We start from the raw sequence: 18,139 nt of genomic DNA, 5'->3' as shown, positions 1-18,139 counted from the left end.
CACTTAGTTGAAATTTAATCAGATTTATGCCCCACACTGTTCTAGGCACTGCCATTATCAGTTTTTTAAAGGCCAAAACACCCACAAAATCACTACTGGAAATCACGTATCAAAATAATATCATTATGGAGCTCACATTCCAGTAGCAGAAAATAAGTAACCCTGTACACTCTCCAGCATTTCAGAGTGTGACATGAGCTTTGGAGGAAAATAAAACAAGTAAGAGAGTAGAGACTACAGAGTGTGGGACTGGAGACTGTCATTCAAACCGAGGGCCTAGCGGGGACATAGGTGATGTTTGGTGAAGACCGAGGACGAAAGCAAGTCTAGCAGAAATCCACAATTGGTGTTCTTGCAGAAGGGGGAGGAAAAAAATCCAAAATTGCTCAAGGTCAGGATGCCCGCATCAGAAGATATGAAGATGGGCATTGTGCTACCAGCAGTATGAGAAGAGAGGCAGCAAGCACATGAGAGTATTGGAGGTTGCTAAGCAGGTTTGAGGATTTTGAGGCATTTGGCTTTGGTTCTAAGGAACATAGAAAGTCCACGAAGGGCTGTAAGCAGCTTTAAAAAATTTAATTCTTTGATGTTCATTTTGGTTTCTCTGTTAAGAATAAACTTTAAGGGAAAAAAGGTGAAAGCAGGTAGATCAATTCGAAAACAAGTATTAACCAAGACAAGACAACATAGCTTATGGTAGCAACCTGATAGTGTTGGAGTACTGCAGGGTTTATAGCATAGTGGATATATTCTCAGCAACTACCTGATCTCGATTCAGGCAGTTAGGAGAAAACGGGAAAATGGGAGGTGGTTTCAAGGTTACAAGGACACACCCTCTACTTACTGAACCTGGAAGACTACGAGGGGTGTGGCCTTGGGAGAAAGGTCTCAGGGGCAGGGGTGTTATTATATCAGGTTGAAAGTAAGTCCCTTGTTTGTGTATTCCACAAAAACAATTTAACATGTTAGCCTTTGGCTACATTTTGTTGTTCAGGATTTCACACAAACCTGTACTTTGTTGCCTGGCTTCTCTGGGAACTGTCTATAAATATCAGGAACCAGGCTGGGCTGCTGGTTTTTCTTCCTGTCTGGCTAAGACAGTTCTGCTGAATAAGGATGGGTTCCATCCAGGAGTGGAAGTAATAATATAGTAAATACTGTCTTTATGTTCTACAAACAGGAAGGGCAGTCCTGCTTCTAAAGCCATGGCAATGAGTGAAAACGTAAGTACTAATAAAGCATGTTTATAGAATAGGCATATTTAGGGACTATGGTAGGGAAATGAAGCAAATGTATGGATATTGTGATGACATCCTTAATACTTTAGATTTGTGTCCACCACTCCTACACTAAAGGATCTAAGTAAATGTTCACATCCTTTCCATCTGGGTCAGCATGATAAAGATGTTTGACATTTACAGAACAATTACAGGAAGTGATTTTCATCATTTTCTGTTGGGGGTATCCAGCTCTAAGTCTACCTTCTTAATGTGACTGAGTCTGGCATTCTCAGCCAGTTTTGATAGATGAGGAAACTGAGTACAAGTTCTCATAGGCTAACACTGGTGGAGGTGGAGTCCAGGTACCCTGTGTCTTTGAAGCCTACCCAGTAGATGGCTATTACCATGCTCCGGTTCTAGAACTTGGTTATTCCAAGCATTTGAAAATGTTAGGGATATAAAACAGCATCTGCTACTGCAGTAAAAGGAAATTATCATCTAGCTGAATTCACTTAGAGAACATCATTTGAACCTGTTAGACTACTTGGTAATTTAACAAGAGAGGGAAACCCAACATTCTCAGAAGCTTAAATCCTTTCCTGAGAAAAGAGGATTCCCAGAACCCCTTAGAACTCTAGGGAAGGGATTCTAAACTTCTTCGAGCAGAATTCAGGCATCAGTAACGTAAACATTTAGGTTCTTGTAGAAGATGTATACAACACCCATTTATTGCTCTGTAAAGTTTTTTCCTGTAAAATTCTTTAAAATCTACTTACTTTAGGATCTACAACAAAAGTTACATTTTGTAGTTTATTTCACTAATCTTTAGGGAACAAATACCATGTCCTATTATCATCTATAATTTACAGTGAAAGTCTTTAAGATTGGAATAAAGTAATTTCATCCTGTCAAACAATAAAAAGGACTTTGTCTCCAAATTTCTCTCTCTCTCTCTCTCTCTCTCTCTCTCTCTCTCTCTCTCTCTCTCTCTCTCTCTCTCTCTCTTGTCTTCTTCTCAGTTACCCTCATCAGCTCCACAAGTCTCCAGTTGAGTTTTGCCTGCAGCAGGGTTTCCAACCTCACAGTGTTGGGCCACGTTGCCGTGTTGCCTTGTGCACTATTGGACTAGCAGCGACAGTGCCCCAGCACATGCCTAACAAGCCGCAGTCCTCGTGCGCTACCTCCTGCCCAAGTTCTTTATTCTCGGCAAAGTTCAAGCTTTTTGGCTTCTAGCTTTTACTTGTCCATAAAATTAGATTTAGTTACATATATACTGACTGTAACTCTAAAAATCTTATAGTTTGATATTCTTAAGATTTATATTAATGCATTTATATATGAAACAGTACATTATATTTAGGATTTTTTTCTTTCTTTTCTAGGATTTCAAGCACACAAAATCCTTTATAATTTAAAAGAATTCCACTTTCAAGATGCGCCAAAACCAGTTGTCACACAAGTCATTAAAATATTATAAAAATCTGCTTTGTCTTACATTTGCAAAGAGATGAACGAGGAAATTACATCATAATTTTTATGACCTCTAGTTTACCTGAAATTGTTATTTTAAGCAAAGAGTTCTTGTCACCACTTAAAATACAGTCTGGCATCCTGTGTCTGAACTAAAGAGAAGTGAAATACCTGGTAATATTCAGAGTTTTGTGAAATGCAAATGAACATTCAAAGTTTTAGAAAATTTAATATATCATTGACTGTGAAGCTAACCTAAGAGGCAAGTATACAATGCATGTGCTCTCTGTGCAACAGTGGCTTGTGTGTTCAGGAAATACTCTAATGAATGGAAACTCTGATCTCAAGATTCCCACCAGAACCTTCTTACCACAAAATACCCCTTATTCATGTGGTCCTTTGCTCTAAGCTATCCGCAAGGGAAGCCCAGGGCTCCGTCCTACGCCCAAGGATTTGCACTTCGTGTTTACTTTCACTTCTCAGAACCAAAGTCAACACGAATGGAGCTGCTTGCTACAATTTCCATTTCCTGAACCTCCTTTGGAGAGGCTCAGTATCAGAGTGTACTATTAGAACCTACACAACTTTGCAGACACCTTGCTCTGCCTGAGGTGATCTTATACCTATCTCTAAAAGCAATTCTGAGCTGGGCAGGTCCCCCACTGCTGAAGATAAGGGGTTGCCAATCTGCTTAAAATAAAAAAGGGACACGGGGGGAGGGAAGTGTTTGCCGCACCTGTAAAATGTAAACAAATGAGCTCATTTTGACGCCCACCTTGCTTGATACAGCAAGGGCACATGAGAAACCGTGGCTGAAAAGAGACATGGGTCTCATGTTTTCTGAGATGTTTAATCACAAAGGCCAGCCAGCAGCTGATGGCTGAATAGAAAATTCCCAGGGTTCAAGAGTAAAACCAGTCCATGTTGAAAGCAAACTTTAACTAGAGACATCTAGTTCTGGGTAATAGCATGGAAAGGTCCTTCACTCCTTGTGTCAGTTTTGAACGTGGTCAAGTTGGCTTCCAAAGAATTTGTTCTTTCTACCTGAAAGGCAAAGCTGGTTCTCAGGATTCACTGACCAATGGAGTAGGTGGTCACCGAGTACTTTTAATAGTGGTGAGGTCACTGGGGAGTTGTCCACTGCTGTGATGCTCCCCTTTAACTTTGTGGCCTTCAGTCCTTCTCAGTAGACTCCTTCCTAAAGGTCTAACTTCTATAATGTGGCTCTGCTCTCAAGGTCAGATTCACACTTAGTTGAGCCAGCAAACTCTACAAAGAACAAGACAGTAGATATTTTAACCCCCATGGTGCCTGCTGTGGTCACTCAGATCTGTCACACGATGTAGAGAACAAGTACGTGTGGTTCTGTTCCAAGAAAACATAATTGATAAAATCAGTGCCATAGGGGGGATTTGCCCACAGGTACAACCTCCTCATTCCTGGTAGCAAATGACAAACACCAAAAACGTGTGGTGGATAAGAAATCAGGGTAAATGTTGCCTATCCCCTGGCTATGAAACTTGCTTTGGTAGAAGGAATCCTGTCCTCTGCAGTGCCAAGTAGACATAGAACTCTCAAGGATGCCTCTTCAGGTCATATACCACCATCACAAGATCAACTGCTTCAACTTAAATGACACAAATCCAGTGTGAGAGGACAATTATGTAGTGCCTTAACTTCACTTAGATATGCAAAGCATCCTTTTAAGACACTGAAGCCTGAAGATTCTTTTTATGCAATGAAAAAACCTAACAAAGTCTGTGCCAAATATCTATTACACAGCATTAACTAAAATGCTGTAGAGCTAAGCAGAACACTGCCTAAAGAATACTTTCTTCTACACGAAGGCTGTAACTGGAGCACTAACCTTCTCGTTAGCTATCAGCGGTCACTGCCATGTCCATTTGCTCTTTGCTGAGACTCAGTGTATCAAAATTGAATTGTAGTTTATAGAGCGTTTTGATTTTGTTTTTCTACAGTGAACCTGTGATGGGGCTCTAGAAACTATAGTAACAACTTTTGTTTTAGTATTGTTGTTGTTGTAACTAGAGCCAATTTATTTTTAGTTAGGGTGGGAGTTAGCTTAACTAAGTCTGAGTATTTATTTTTCAATACAACTTTACAAAGAACTTCCTTTATTCTAAGGCTCACTTTTTGATTAAAGTCCACATTACAAAAATAGCTACAGGCAGCTAAACGTTTTAGCCCCATTCAACAGAGCAGGGGAAGTCACTCACCTATTGTTCAGTAAAGCCCAGGAAACCACTCCCTCTTACCACCTGCAGCTGTGAGTTAGCCTGCAGTTAAGATGAGGTTCTCAGAGCTCAGCTTAGACACCTGCCAACTCAAGTCAGAAAATAAAAAGGGAAAACTACTTACTGGATGTTTTATGTATGTAAGAGGTCGGGGATAAGGAAGTGCAAAGTCTCATTCCTCTTCTAAGAGGAATCAAGAGGAGCCTGTCGTTTTACACAGTTGGTGATTTTGGGTTTCAGTGCTGTTGCTTGAGGAGCTGGGTTCTTTGTGAACTCACACGTCCACCTGATTCACAGCTCACTTTTTCTTCATTTCAAATTCTCCAGTTCCCTATACTTTGTCTTCATCCTCAGTAACCTCTGGCTTGTACAACCCTCCGTGGCCCTCAAACCTACCTGTCTTCTATCCATTCTGTCATGGTGGGCAACCTTATGCATTCTGTCATCGTGGGCATGTTTATCCACTCTGGCTTCCACATCTCTGACCTGGTATTTTTAAATTCCTCTTAGAAAGTAACATTTCCAAGCATATTTCATTTTGGCTGATTATCAACCCCCATCTTCTCTCCCCCTTTCCTGCTGTAGGGCCCTCATGGCCCTGGGTATTCTTCCATTCCATCCTATTGTCTTCCTCCTACCTCCAACCTAGATGAGCGTACTCAGCAGCAAGAAGCTAGAACCCACTTAAGAACTATGACATTTATGTTTGAGTCCAATCCATATGAGTTCCATCCATTTTCTGGCAATTTCATTTGACTTCATGGCTGAATAAAACTGTTGTAACCTTTTGTTTTTAAATGCTAAAGTTAGTTAGAAACAATGCTACATGTAAATTCTAGCTACACAACCAACCCATCCCTAACTTTCTCCATCTTTAACCACCCCATGGTGCCATTAAAACTGGAATCTTAGGCTTTCAATAACCTCACCTTTTCTTTCTGGGGCCCACTCTCAAGAACCTCTGCCAGTCACCTAACAGCTCCTGCTCTAAGGCATTCCCTCCTCACCCCGACAGCCTTCTTACCTACTGTCAACAATAACAACTCACTTCTCTCTTCCTTTAGTCGGTCAAGTCTACATTCCACAGCTGGGGATGAAGAAGGCTCCTCCTGTCCTTACACATTCGCTCATATTATAACCCACCTGCTGGGCCACATCCCTGTCTTCAGTGGCTGCACCATTATTCACCAATCAACTGGACTGTTTGTCTTTACAATTTATTCTGCCCTTGTGAATACATTCATTTACAATACTTCTTTTGGAATGCTAGCCCTCCACAAGCTATGGAAATACTATCTACTCCTAACAAACAAGTCAAATTCAACTACTCTAGCAAGTTTCTTCTCTCAATTCCCAAGGTGTTTGATTCTTTTGTGATATTCATTTGTTTCTCTGTTATAGCACAGGTAGGTATGGACATGTCTGACACCCAGGTCTTCATAAACCCCAAGGTATAATGGTATCTAACATGAAAACAATTCCTCAAACTGCTGAATACCTGTGAAGCACAAACAATGACTAAATGTAAGCATCTACTTAGAGTATTAATAAAACAATATATTCTGATACAACTCGTTTGTCTTCTATGAATTGTTACTACATGAATTAGGTGCTCATTTCCACACAATTCTCTTTTTATGTAGGTGAGTAGTTGCCTACATATATGTCTGTGCACAAGTGGCATCGGATATCAGAAGGAATCAGAGCACCCAGAACTGGAGTTAGAGATGGTTGTAAGCTGCCATGTGAGTGCTGGAAATAAAAACTCACATCCTCTGGAACAGCAGACAACTCTCTTAACCACTGGGACATCCCTCCACAATTCTATATACACAATTCTTAAATCTTTTTCATCTCTTGTTTCTTATTCAATATGACTGGGAATATTTTAGTACTAATAACTGGTAAAGAAATCTAAGTGAACTATCATGTTTGATTTGCTGGTACCAATATGTGCCAATTTTTAATGTGTTGTATTTTTACTTTACCAAATTCAAATACAAGGACCTACTATAATGTCTTTTTACTTTCTATGAAGAAAATGCTCTCAAAATAATGAACAGTTTGTCAACAAAGGACCTATTTAGTTTAAGATTAAGATACTTTCTAATATCCATTTTATGATCATTTTCTGCTTCTAATATGCTACCTCTAATTAACATTCTAAAAGATGTAGAAGGAATGGTGGGCTGCATCCTGCCACCTGGCTAGCTTTACACCCGAAATAACACACAAATTGTATTCATTTAAACACTGCCTGGCCCATTAGTTTCAGCCTCTTATTGGCTAACTCTCACATCTTAACTAACCCATATTTAGTAATCTGTGTAGCACCACGAGGTGGTGGCTTACCAAGAGAGATCTTAACCTGCGTCTGACTCAGAGAGGCATGGCAACTGCCTCACTGCCTTCTTCCTCCCAACATTCTGTTCTGACTACTCCGCCTACCTAATTTCCTGTCCTATTAAAGGGCCAAGGCAGTTTCTTTATTAACCAATGAAAGTAACACATAGACAGATGACCCTCTCTATCAAAAAGATACACAAAAATTGAGCATGTTTCTATGATCCATAGTTGGATTTCTAAAGTAACTACTGCTCTCAATTTGTTTTGAGACAGGGTCTCAGTATGTAAGCCAGGCTGGCCTTGAACTCCCAATCTTTCTGTCTTCATTTCTCAATTATTGTATTTATCCCCATTTTTTGGTTGTTTTTGCTTTTGGAGACAGGGTTTCTCTGTGTAACAGCCCTGGCTGTGTGGATCCTAGCTCTTGTAGACCAGGCTAGCCTTGAAGTCACAGAGATCCACCTCTTTCTGTCTCCCAAGTGCTGGGATTAAAGGCATGCACCACCACTACCTGGCTTTATTATATCCATTTTATTAACTTGTAAACTGACTTTTCCTTCCAAAAAGTATTCCACTACCATTGAATTCCCTGAAGTAACTGAAGATGCAGAGAAAATAAAGGTTCTCTCATAAAGACATACTAATATAACAGTGTTAACAGGGCTGCTCTGCTGCTCAGACTCAGTGTTGCACTTCCTACAGGAAATGATTGCAATGACTTGAAGACAATGCTATCTTGAGATAGTCTATGTACCTAATTGTGTATGGATGTATTAGTGAGGAGAATGAATGAGGAGAGACAGGCATAGAAAACTGACAGGGAATGACTTGGTCAGAATCCATCAAAGTTAAGAGCAATCTTACTCTCCAATTGTCCCCAAGGTAGCTAAAGGTTTAATGGACCCATATAATGGCACGTCAGAGAGACAGTCAATGTGAAATGACAGGGCTATTTCCCTTTAAAGGCTTACTTCCTTTAGGTCCACCTACAGTTTCTGAAACTTTGATGGAAATCAAGTTCCTGACCTGCAACATCCCCAGGAAATAACTGCCGGCTCTTTTATGGCTGGGCCAATGAACATTACATACAGTTACATCTTGTAGAGCCTTTTGCTGGATGCTACTGTCCCTTCCTGAATCCATACATACTATAACCTGCAGGCAAAAATGAAGACATCAGTTTGAGCAGACAGTGGTTAAGACACAACAGACATTTCTGTGCACAGTAAGTTACACAGAGTTTCCTAAGAAAGCCATGACAAAGGATATAGGACCACTCCTTCAAAAATGTACATATAAACTGAGTGGTGGTGGCACATGCCTTTAATCTCAGTACTTGGGAGGCAGAGGCAAGTGAATTTATTGTGAGTTTGAGGCCAGCCTGGTCTACAGAGTGAGACCCAGGGCAGCCAAGTCTATACAGAGAACCCCCCCCCACACACACAAAGGTAAATAAATACAGTGATATCTCATTTATATTTTAATACATAAAGGTTGCCTGAAGTTCAGAGAGTAAAAAAGCTGCACTGATCAGCCTTACAGACTGGGCAGTGGTGACACATACTTTAATCCCAAAAGTCACACTAGTTGCTATAGAAACCGGATGGTAGTGGTGCACGCCTTCAATCCCAGCACTAAAGAGGAATATAAAACAGGAGGAGACAGTTCTCACACACAGTCTCATTCTGAGATTCCTGGAGCAGGACAGTCATTTCAAACTGAGGCAGAGGTAAGAGCCAGTGGCTATCTGCTTTGTTTTTCGGGTCTTCAGGTTGAACCCCATTCTGTCTCTGGGTTTTTATTAATCGTGCTACAGGTAACTATAACATCCTTCCCTTCAGAGCAAACATTCCCTTAGGTGATGGTCTCCACTATTAAAGATGACAGCACTGACAATGGGAAGAGTCTGGTAGGGACAAGGCAATTTTACCCGATTTATCCAAAATCTCCATCTGCTTCATTATAACAAAATGAAACAATGCAGAGACAAATCAACGCCAGGCACATCCTCCATATCGTCAAAGAATTTAAAGGACATTTGAAACTGTGAAATGAAAGTTTATTTGAATTTTTTAAATTAGTTGTACAACTAAATTACCAGATGGATTTTATAGTATTCTTCAGGACTGGGGTTTGTCGAAGACTTCAAATTTGGGATCTAAAAAAAGGGAAAAGTTTCAGGCTTAGACACACTACAATAACAAGATTAGCTAGTGCTTGAAGTTTACCAGTTTTAAGAAAACATCTGCTTTTAAACATGTATGGAGAAACATAACAACCGCCAAACTTTCAACAGCTTCTTAGAGCAGGGCTCGCTATTAGTGCATGCTATACTAATAAAACGGTGTTGTGTATCTAGACCAATCAGATGAGAAAGGAATAATTCACGTGTGCTGTGGGATAATGCTCTGTATACTGTAGAGATTTGTCACTTGTACTGGTATTGAAGTAAAACAGTGGCATGAATGCTTCCTGGTGAACACATCATGGCTGTATGAAATTCCCACGTAATTGTCATTTAACTTCCCAACAATCCAAAAACCTCTCAAGAATGAAGTATACATCAGTGACAGCATTTGCATATCAGAGGCAAGGTCCTAAGCCGGACCCTCGCATGAACGCCCCCAAAAATGTACATGAATATTCTCCACCTACCATAATCCTCAGACTTAATTTGGGATCAGACTTACCTTCAAATTTGAAGGTAGGAAATGTATTCATATCTCCTTTACCAAACATTTGTTTAAGCTTAAAAAGCTCTTTGTCCAGATCTTGCTGATACTCTGGGCCAGCATCAACAGGTCCTCCAGATGTCCTATTGTATAGTGAACAAATAAAACTGATTTTATGCACTAATTAAAAAAACAAAACAGAAATTACCCTTTACCATCACGCTTAAAGATATTTGTAAAGGGACACATATGGTGGGGAAAGGAAACCTTTTTAGTTGAATGAGAACAAGCTCTAAGCAAAATCATGAGGAAATTCTTTCTTCTTTCCCTTTTCACAATGGGAAGATGATTACAGCTGCCCAGGAGACAGACATCAAAAGGGTGAAAGGACCCCAAGCACGGCCTTCAAAGCCAAACGTGAACTTCTCAAAGATGTCTTTCTAGATGCTTCCAGTTAGGAAGAGTGGTTTTCCTTTCTAATCTCCAAACATTAGGTGTCAGCTAGCAACTAACCATTTAATTCTATTTACTTGTTTATAAGCTTTCTACTTCCATCAGGTTTTAAGAATCTGCATTTTGTAAAAACAACACAGCCCATATCAGTTAGCCCTCATGTTCTTTGTAAATGATAGATGACCAAAGAAATACATGCCTGTTTATCATTTTCCTAAGATTTAGGGGTTGAACCAAATGATGAATAAATTGGATATTCATCTTATATGTGGGTTTGAAATCCTATTTTTCCAGGTCTTAATTCATGTCATTTTGAGTCTTTTGTCCTTTGATATTTCCAGAGATACATCAACATGACAACATCCTTAAAGAGAAAATGCTGTTTACGTACATCCCCAAATCACGTCATAGAAAAGGCCAAACATGACAGCTGGAATGCTCTGATTGTATGTCTTGCCCAATCATTCTTAGTTTTATGATGTTAAGGTAATCAATGTCTACAGGACACAATTTTCTTAAATAGCTACCAAATTACTTCAGGATGCTGTGTACATCTATGACCTGACTTATTTTACTGTAATGACATTATTGTGCCTACACTTCTAATGGTAACAGACTTACTGGAACTGTCCTTGGAGCCTTTATAAAGACGATACAGTTAAGACTTACATCCTGAAATTTACATACTTTGAATGTGCTTCATAATCTGCCCACTTACTGTCGCTTTGATTTGTACTCTCTTATCTTGTCCACGAAGAGTTTCTGTACCGGATCAAGTTCCTTATTAAACGCCACCGCTGTAACACCAATGTTCCTCCTCAAGTTCACAGAGACTGCCGACCGAAGGAGAGACGACAGCCTGAAGATCCTCTGAAGAATCATGGTGAGTCTCTGGTACTAGACAAGCATCAGAAGATTATGTACTTTTCATAAAACACCTGAACTACATCACATGGTGAGACCTAATTCTATGGATTAAGTTACAGAACTACTGTATAGTGGACCCAGGCTGTGATTGGCCCCAGTCACAGTTATATGGAATGACCCTTCCATTACAAGACCTTTGCTTTTTACTGAAAAGCTCAAGGACATAGGAACAGTTGAGAGGTCTACTAGGGTTAAAGCAGAAAGAAAACACAAAATCTGGGGTGGTGCTTTGTCACCCATGAACTTAATCTTGGACCTGAGGAAACAGTGAGGTGAGGCTGTTCAAGAACACTGCTTGTCTCCAGGAGGAAAGGGCGATGTGCTTATAATGTGCCTGTTTCCATGACCCCGCAAAGGGCAAAAAAAGGGAGCTGGACAAAGAGAGCAAAGACAGTTGCCTTAGCCAGGAATGAGAGGCTGAAAATTTCCACTTCACAGGCCCACAGGAAGGAAACAGTTTTGTCTGCTAACAACGGCAGGATCCTAGCCACTTAACACTGTAACAACCAAATCAACTTCCAAGAGAAATAGCAAAGAAAAACAGCATCCACGCCAAGTAAGCCCTGTAGTAACAGAGATTAGATGATACAAGCTCATCAGAGAGTTTGCAGGAGGTCAAAGTCAAAAGTTTAAAAATCAGAGCTTAAAACCTTTCAAGTCCTTAGACCTGCTAAAGCTAAAACAAATTAATTTTCTAGGTAAAAATGTTGCTAGATACATTAAAGAACAGGATAATTCTTAAGACCTGACTTAACAATCTAAAGATCAAATGTAAAAATATTCCAAATGACAACAAATACACTCAAGCAGTAAGCCCAAAAGGAAAAGACAGAGAGGCTGAAACTTAGCAGAAGGAAAATTTCTCCCGATCTAGACTTAGCTTATAACAAACAATAGTGAAATGGCAATAGAAGGTATGCACACTTTAATGGACATCTTCATAACATTTCTTTACAATAAATGTGCCCTGGGAAATAAAACCAGCCCTCTGCCACTTCACATCTGTTTAACAATGATTGTGCCATAGTCTGCTGTCAAACAGTTAATGACTCTCGAACTGTCAGTGATAAAGAGCGCTTCAAACCCCTGAGGAAAACCTGCTATGCCAACATGCTTCTCGTGCTCTCCTCTAGATTTATTGTTTCTGAACCTGCCTGATGAAACGTGACACGCACTGAATTGTGAGAGGACCACTAGCAGTGGGCACACCGCTACTGGTTTATGTTAGTGGAGCAGCTAGAGCAAGGATTTAAAATTCTTTACAGCAATTTGACTAATCTGACTCTTGGATTTAGTAATGACAACAATTCCAAAAGTGGTGGTAGAGAGACAGCATTTGATCCCCAGAACCTGTGAGTTTTGCTTTGCTTTGTTTGTTTTTAAAGTCAGGATTGGCAGTAAGCTTATAATGCCAACACTGGGGAGGCAGAGACGGGCAGATGTTTGGGGCTCAGTTGATAACCTAGTCTTCTTGGCTAGATCTTAGATACTGACCCTGTCTCAAAAACACGATACACAGTATCTGAAGAGTAACAGCTGAAGTTGGCCTCTGGCTGGTAGAGAAACACGTGCAGACGTACCCACATACACCTAAATAAACACACACAGATGTATAGACAGGCACAAAGACAGACAGACAGACAGACTTGCATGGAGGGGTTGAAGTACCCCTTTATCGCTGAAAATTTGAGAAACATTAACTGTAAACCAGCAGCCTAGCACAGTGGTTACTAAGTGTAGGTGAAAGCAGCAATTTTTTTCTCCCAGGGCGTATTTGTTGTGTGAAGATAATTTTAATTGTTCTGAATAGGGTGGATGCAAGTGGCCTCTCATGGGTAGAGATCAGGCACAAGTCTATGCTCCCTACAACATGAAAAATAACCCTCCCCACTTCAAAGAGTTATCCAGTCCAAAGTGTCAATAATACCAACTTCAACAAAGCCTGGATAACATTTAGTACTCCTTAAAGAAATCAAGCAAGCAGGTAAGAGAAATATCATTCATTGGCCTGGATAAAAACATTTGAAAGAATTAAAGTCTTGATTACTGTGTCACTCATAATCTACCAGAGGATTATACAGGTGAAAGGACTACAAGCCAACAAATAACCAAAAAGATCTTATAATAAGAAAATATTGCCCAACTCAATATCTGTTCTCTTTTCTGGAAATTTAGGAAGACACAACATCAGTAAGGCAACAATACTTGTTTGGCCCTAGGAAATTTGGAAACTATATTGCTCAGTGAAGGAAAACACCCTTTAAAGAGTTATTAGGGAAAGGTGTTCCTAGTCTTGCTTACAGATGATAAAAATTATGTCTACAGAAGGTTACTCTTTACCAAACATCCTACAGCCAACCTGCTCCCAAGCTGACTACAAAGACTGTCACTTCTTCTACAAAATAGGCAAAATACAGCTTCCCTTCTCAATAATGAATCATCAAAGTACTGATTCTCAATTCACACTTCTAATATACCTACTTCCTGAGCCCCAACCATACATGTATGTGTATATTCACCTCCTAAATCCTACACAATCGTCCACTACATGAGCACATACTCTCTTACCAAAGCTACTCGGTGCTGCTTTTTTATTGCCTTCCACTGTTTCAGATTCAACGGTGTCTACGGACTGTTCACTATTCCATAGAAGGCAAACGCCACCGTAAGCGCAAAGCATCATCTGTGACAAATTCTGTACTGATATACTATCAGGAGCTAGCTGCCTGTTAGGTCTCTAATATTAAAATACTGGGGAAGGAATCGGGGGTAAAAAAAAAAAAAATCAAAGAAAGTTCAAACCCAGAGGCGTAGCGTCAGGAAGGAGCATGGCTCTTCTATTTATAGCGATGACCCACCAGCCTGGCAAAGGCTAGTCCGTTTCCTGCCTGTTAGTATCTACTCATGAAGTCAACCCACAAAGCTGTTTTAGCACCAACGTCGCTAGACCAGAGGCAAACTTCTGGGATATGACTGGTGCCCTTTCTAGCCTTAAGGGACACGACCTGCTCGCGTCTAATTCACAAGCTTCTTCTGACCTTGGGTTGCCCCAGGAGGGCTGCAGACCCACCGCCCCGCCTTTCTGCCTTTCGTGCCGGACTGTTCCGCTCCCAAAAGGGTATTAACGGTCGTATTTATTGTGCCTAAGGCAAACTTGAATACCCAGCAGGGCCGAGGTCTCCTGTGACCTCAGGCCAGGCCGTGAAGGTGCCAAGGGCACAGGGCTACGCTCTCCTACTAGAGCAGAGGTGATGGGCAGCCCTGGACTCGTGCAGAAACCCAGAATCGCTGTCCCCAGAGGCCACGCTAGCCTAGTTTACCCTCCCAGTCACCTTGCACTCAGTCCCGAGCTGCCAGAGTCACCGCCGCCGCCACCGTTCTACTTCCGGCCCTGGCTCCGCCTACACACGCCTACCCGCCATCGCAATGCATTATGGGCCACCGCTTCAGTCGTTCGACGCTCACCGGACAGGAAGCGCCTCGGAGACAGTCCGCGACCGGACGCCTCTAGGTGAGACAAAAGCCAAACAGGAGGAGGAAGTGGAGGGTAAGTGCTTCCGGGTCCCTTAGCTAAGCCTCCGCCATCTTTCCTTCCCTTAAGTTCACCCCTCTTTCCCTCTTGGAAACAGTGCCCTGTACGCATGCGTACTTTGTTCTCTCTCCTAGTTCAAGCTCCCTTCGGAGTCAGCGTCTTGTTCCTTGGGGTTGGGGAGGCGGATGCAGTGTGGGGGTAAAGCGAGCGCGTCAGACCAAGCGGCTTGGGGCGTTTGTGCCTCGTGAGCCTCCGTTGCCGCGGGCGTTCGTGTCGCGCACCCTGCTGGGAGTTGTAGTTCCAGGCCCAGGGGTGCCTGGGAGGCGGGAGAGGGGCTGGGGTTCCTTAGCGCCGATTCCGCGGGAAGGGCCCCAGGGCCTCACTCTGCGAATCGCGGGCGCGGCGCGGCGCGGCTTACCCGGAGGGGCGCTGCACGTGGAGCCCGCGCCGCCGCCGTTCCCAGCCGGCTCTGGAGCGCGGCCGAGGGCCACGGGGCGGATTCCGGAGCTGGTGAGTGCGGCCGCGGGCTGGCGGGGGAGCGCGGGCCCGCGCGGCCGGCCTGGTTCCGGGGCTTTTCCCCCCGCAGCGGCCCCCCCGCGGCCGCCTCTGTGTTTTGTTTCCGCTGGTCCCCGGCGTTGTGACTCCCATTTCCGTTCGTGGAGACTTGAGGGAGCCGGGTGGGGAGGGGCGGGAGAGGCTGTGCGGGGAGCCGAGGGGAGGGGCGCGGGAAGCGGCCAGGTCCGGGGCCGCGCGGCGGGACGCTGAGGACGCGCTCGTCTCCCGGCGCGATCCGGGCCCCGCGCCCTGACTCTCCACGTAGTCGCGGCGCTCCCGAGTCTCTGTCACCCGACTCAGCGATTCCCGCACTCCACCCCTAGTTTTCCTTCTAGAACTGTCTCAAAGTCGCACCAGTGCCACCGCACTGATCTTTATGCTGACTTTCTATTTTTCGAAGAGATCTTAATTAAGTAGCTTGCCAGCTCCCCTTCCCCACCATTGCTGTAGTGCATCGAACACGACGGAGTATATGGATTCCACCCTGAGGTTAACAGCACAGAGGATAGTGCCATTACCTCACTTCACGAGGACGAGTAGTCTTTTGAAAATCCATAGGTAGGCCAGTGAGATGGCTCGATAGGTAAAACCATCTGCTGCCTGGGCACAGCCCCTGGAACTGAACTGCCAGCAGAGACGTGACAGCCACGAGCAGCCCTCTGACCTCCACACGTGCGCACACGCAGACACACAAGCCTATCTCACTGTCTAGCCCTGGCTGACCGGAGACTTGCTATTTAGTCTAGGCCGGCCTAGAATGCGGAGGTCTGTTTGCCTCTCTGCCTTCTGAGCACTGGCATTAAAGGAGTGCACCATCATGCTTAGCAGTTAGTAAATGCAGGTTTTAAAAACCCATAGGGAGTTTGGACTAACGATAGGCCTGAGTGCTGGCAAGAGCAAAGGATTTGAACAGATTCACTGTCGTTCTGTTCTTAGGTCCCCCACAGCCTTTAACTCCACAAGATACTGGCCACCTCTTTAGCACCTTTTTCTTTTATTTTCATGCATACCCAGGTGAGCCCAAGTCCATTTTACCTGTACTACAAGTACAGAAGTGGATCTTGGGTGAAGTAGTGAATTAAGTACTGAGATGTTAAATTGGGAAAGTCAAGAGAGCAGACAGAAGCCAAGTACTGAATTAGCATGGTTCACCAGCTACTTCTGGCACCTAAAAAACCTTGAATCTACAGGACTGGAAAGAAAAAGGGTAGTTTTGAAAACGCATGTGCTCTTCACCAGAAGGGAGATCTTCAGTCTTTAACTTCTAATCAGATTTAATTTTTTTTGTTGTTGTTTTTCGAGACAGGGTTTCTCTGTGGCTTTGGAGCCTGTCCTGGAACTAGCTCTAGACCAGGCTGGCCTTGAACTCACAGAGATCCGCCTGCCTCTGCCTCCCAAGTGCTGGGATTAAAGGCATGTGCCACCACCGCCCAGCCAGATTTGATTTTTGCTCTTTACACACACATCAGAGATGTACATGCTGTCCTTTTTCCTAATGCTGACTGCATTTTCTAGGAAAAGCACAATATAATGTAAATTTCATTTTGGAATGATCTGTACTTGTGCATTTCTTCATACCCCGAGTTATTTTAGTTTGCTTTGGTGTGGATTTCCTGTTTCTGTGCTCTGCTTTGCCAATTTTTGTAGTTTGTCCCAGCTTTTTCTCTTTTTGGTTATTAATTAACTGAAGGTTTGGTCTGTTCCATGCAATAGCTATTGTCATGTGTTGTAGGTATCTTTTCTGTTCTGTAACTTGCTCATTGGACAATTTTAATCTTATGTGATCAGATTTTTAGCTAGACATTGATAATCCATCTCCATGTTAAGCTTCAGGTTGGAAACCAAGTTGCTTTAATATAGTTGCTATAACTTTCATTTGTTTTTGTAGTGTCTTGAATTAACTTAATGACTTAGACTGGGCCAACAAGTTCCAGTAAATAATGGAATCGCCATAGCAGGCTAATAAATGGCAATTTAAACCAAAACCAGTTTATAAATGCTGTGTGTGAGCTTTCACATCTATAAAGAGCACGTCTGTTTTCTCCCTCTTTCATTCAGATTTGGTCTTTTTCTTGCAAAGCATTTTTATGCCAAAGATGTTTAAAAATCTCTTAAAATTTAACTCTTCCAGGACTGAACATTAGAAATATTTCAGCCATGACTAAGAGAGAAGCAGAAGAACTGATAGAAATTGAGATTGACGGAACTGAGAAACCTGAGTGCACAGAAGAAAGGTTGGCATTTCTAAACTGATTAGGTTTACTTTTACTGGTATACGGGTTACCGTCAAGGAGCAGGCCAATACGTTTATTTTTGTTTTCCCTCTGACTTAATAGGTTTGTAGCTCAGAGAGAAAGGCATTTCTGAAATAGAAGCAGTAGTAAACTTAGTTGATAATGATCACACAGTTATAATAAACCAGCCCCACCCCCATCTAAAAGGCATTTCTTTGATTTTTTTTTTTAATTCTTTTACTAAGTGCTGGTCACTTTTATTTCAAAGACAGTTTAATTCAACCTGAATTTAACAATAGTTATTTATTAATAATTGCTGTATATTGGTAACTGTCAGGAATAAAATAAGTAAAATAAGGCATATTGAAATGACCTTATGAAAGTCTCATAGTATTTGAGGAGACATACTCAAGCCCAGTAAACGTATTGCTTCTCGGAATAACAAAGGAGGTTGTGATGAATTCAGAGTCAAGGG

The 18,139-nt window shown here is 42.3% G+C and overlaps 3 protein-coding genes across 6 annotated transcripts in view; 2 read left to right on the top strand and 1 right to left on the bottom strand.

Annotated features, from left to right (window-relative positions):
- Positions 1 to 3,385, top strand: part of Jam2 (junctional adhesion molecule 2) — a 50,917-nt gene extending 47,532 nt beyond the window's left edge. The window contains exons 9-10 of the mRNA XM_038346235.1: positions 1,181 to 1,223; positions 2,603 to 3,385. Coding sequence (XP_038202163.1) covers positions 1,181 to 1,223; positions 2,603 to 2,635 — 76 coding nt within the window. The 3' untranslated portion in view covers positions 2,636 to 3,385. The remainder of the gene's footprint in view (positions 1 to 1,180; positions 1,224 to 2,602) is intronic.
- Positions 3,386 to 9,328: 5,943 nt separating this feature from the next.
- On the bottom strand, positions 9,329 to 14,850 carry Atp5pf (ATP synthase peripheral stalk subunit F6). The gene is made up of 4 exons (XM_038345074.1): positions 14,676 to 14,850; positions 11,135 to 11,313; positions 9,982 to 10,106; positions 9,329 to 9,449 (listed from the first exon to the last, which is right to left on the bottom strand). The coding sequence occupies exons 2-4, from the start codon at positions 11,296 to 11,298 to the stop codon at positions 9,412 to 9,414; spliced, it is 327 nt and encodes a 108-aa protein (XP_038201002.1). The 5' UTR covers positions 11,299 to 11,313; positions 14,676 to 14,850; the 3' UTR covers positions 9,329 to 9,411.
- Gabpa (GA binding protein transcription factor subunit alpha) overlaps positions 14,792 to 18,139 on the top strand; it is a 29,858-nt gene continuing 26,510 nt past the window's right edge. Inside the window, exons 1-2 of one of the 4 annotated variants that reach the window (XM_038345070.1) lie at positions 14,792 to 14,890; positions 17,562 to 17,664. In XM_038345070.1, the coding sequence (XP_038200998.1) occupies positions 17,588 to 17,664 (77 nt within the window). In that variant the 5' untranslated portion in view covers positions 14,792 to 14,890; positions 17,562 to 17,587. Of the gene's footprint in view, positions 14,891 to 14,939; positions 15,386 to 15,799; positions 15,989 to 17,561; positions 17,665 to 18,139 lie in introns of those variants that run through there. The other 3 variants (XM_038345073.1, XM_038345069.1, XM_038345072.1) reach the window with 3 other exon arrangements.

This window comes from Arvicola amphibius, chromosome 10 (assembly GCF_903992535.2).
Source record: "Arvicola amphibius chromosome 10, mArvAmp1.2, whole genome shotgun sequence".
Lineage (NCBI taxonomy): Eukaryota > Metazoa > Chordata > Mammalia > Rodentia > Cricetidae > Arvicola > Arvicola amphibius.
Note: the sequence above shows the minus strand (reverse complement) of the source record. Positions and strands in the feature narration are given on the sequence as shown.

Excerpts from the sequence above, each read along its gene's own strand:
- Atp5pf (XM_038345074.1), bottom strand. The coding sequence starts at position 11,298 with ATGATTCTTCAGAGGATCTTCAGGCTGTCGTCTCTCCTTCGGTCGGCA. Across the intron at positions 10,107-11,134 it reads GAGTACAAATCAAAGCGACA|GACATCTGGAGGACCTGTTG; the intron begins GTAAGTGGGCAG and ends ACTATACAATAG. Across the intron at positions 9,450-9,981 it reads TCCTACCTTCAAATTTGAAG|ATCCCAAATTTGAAGTCTTC; the intron begins GTAAGTCTGATC and ends CCCTTTTTTTAG.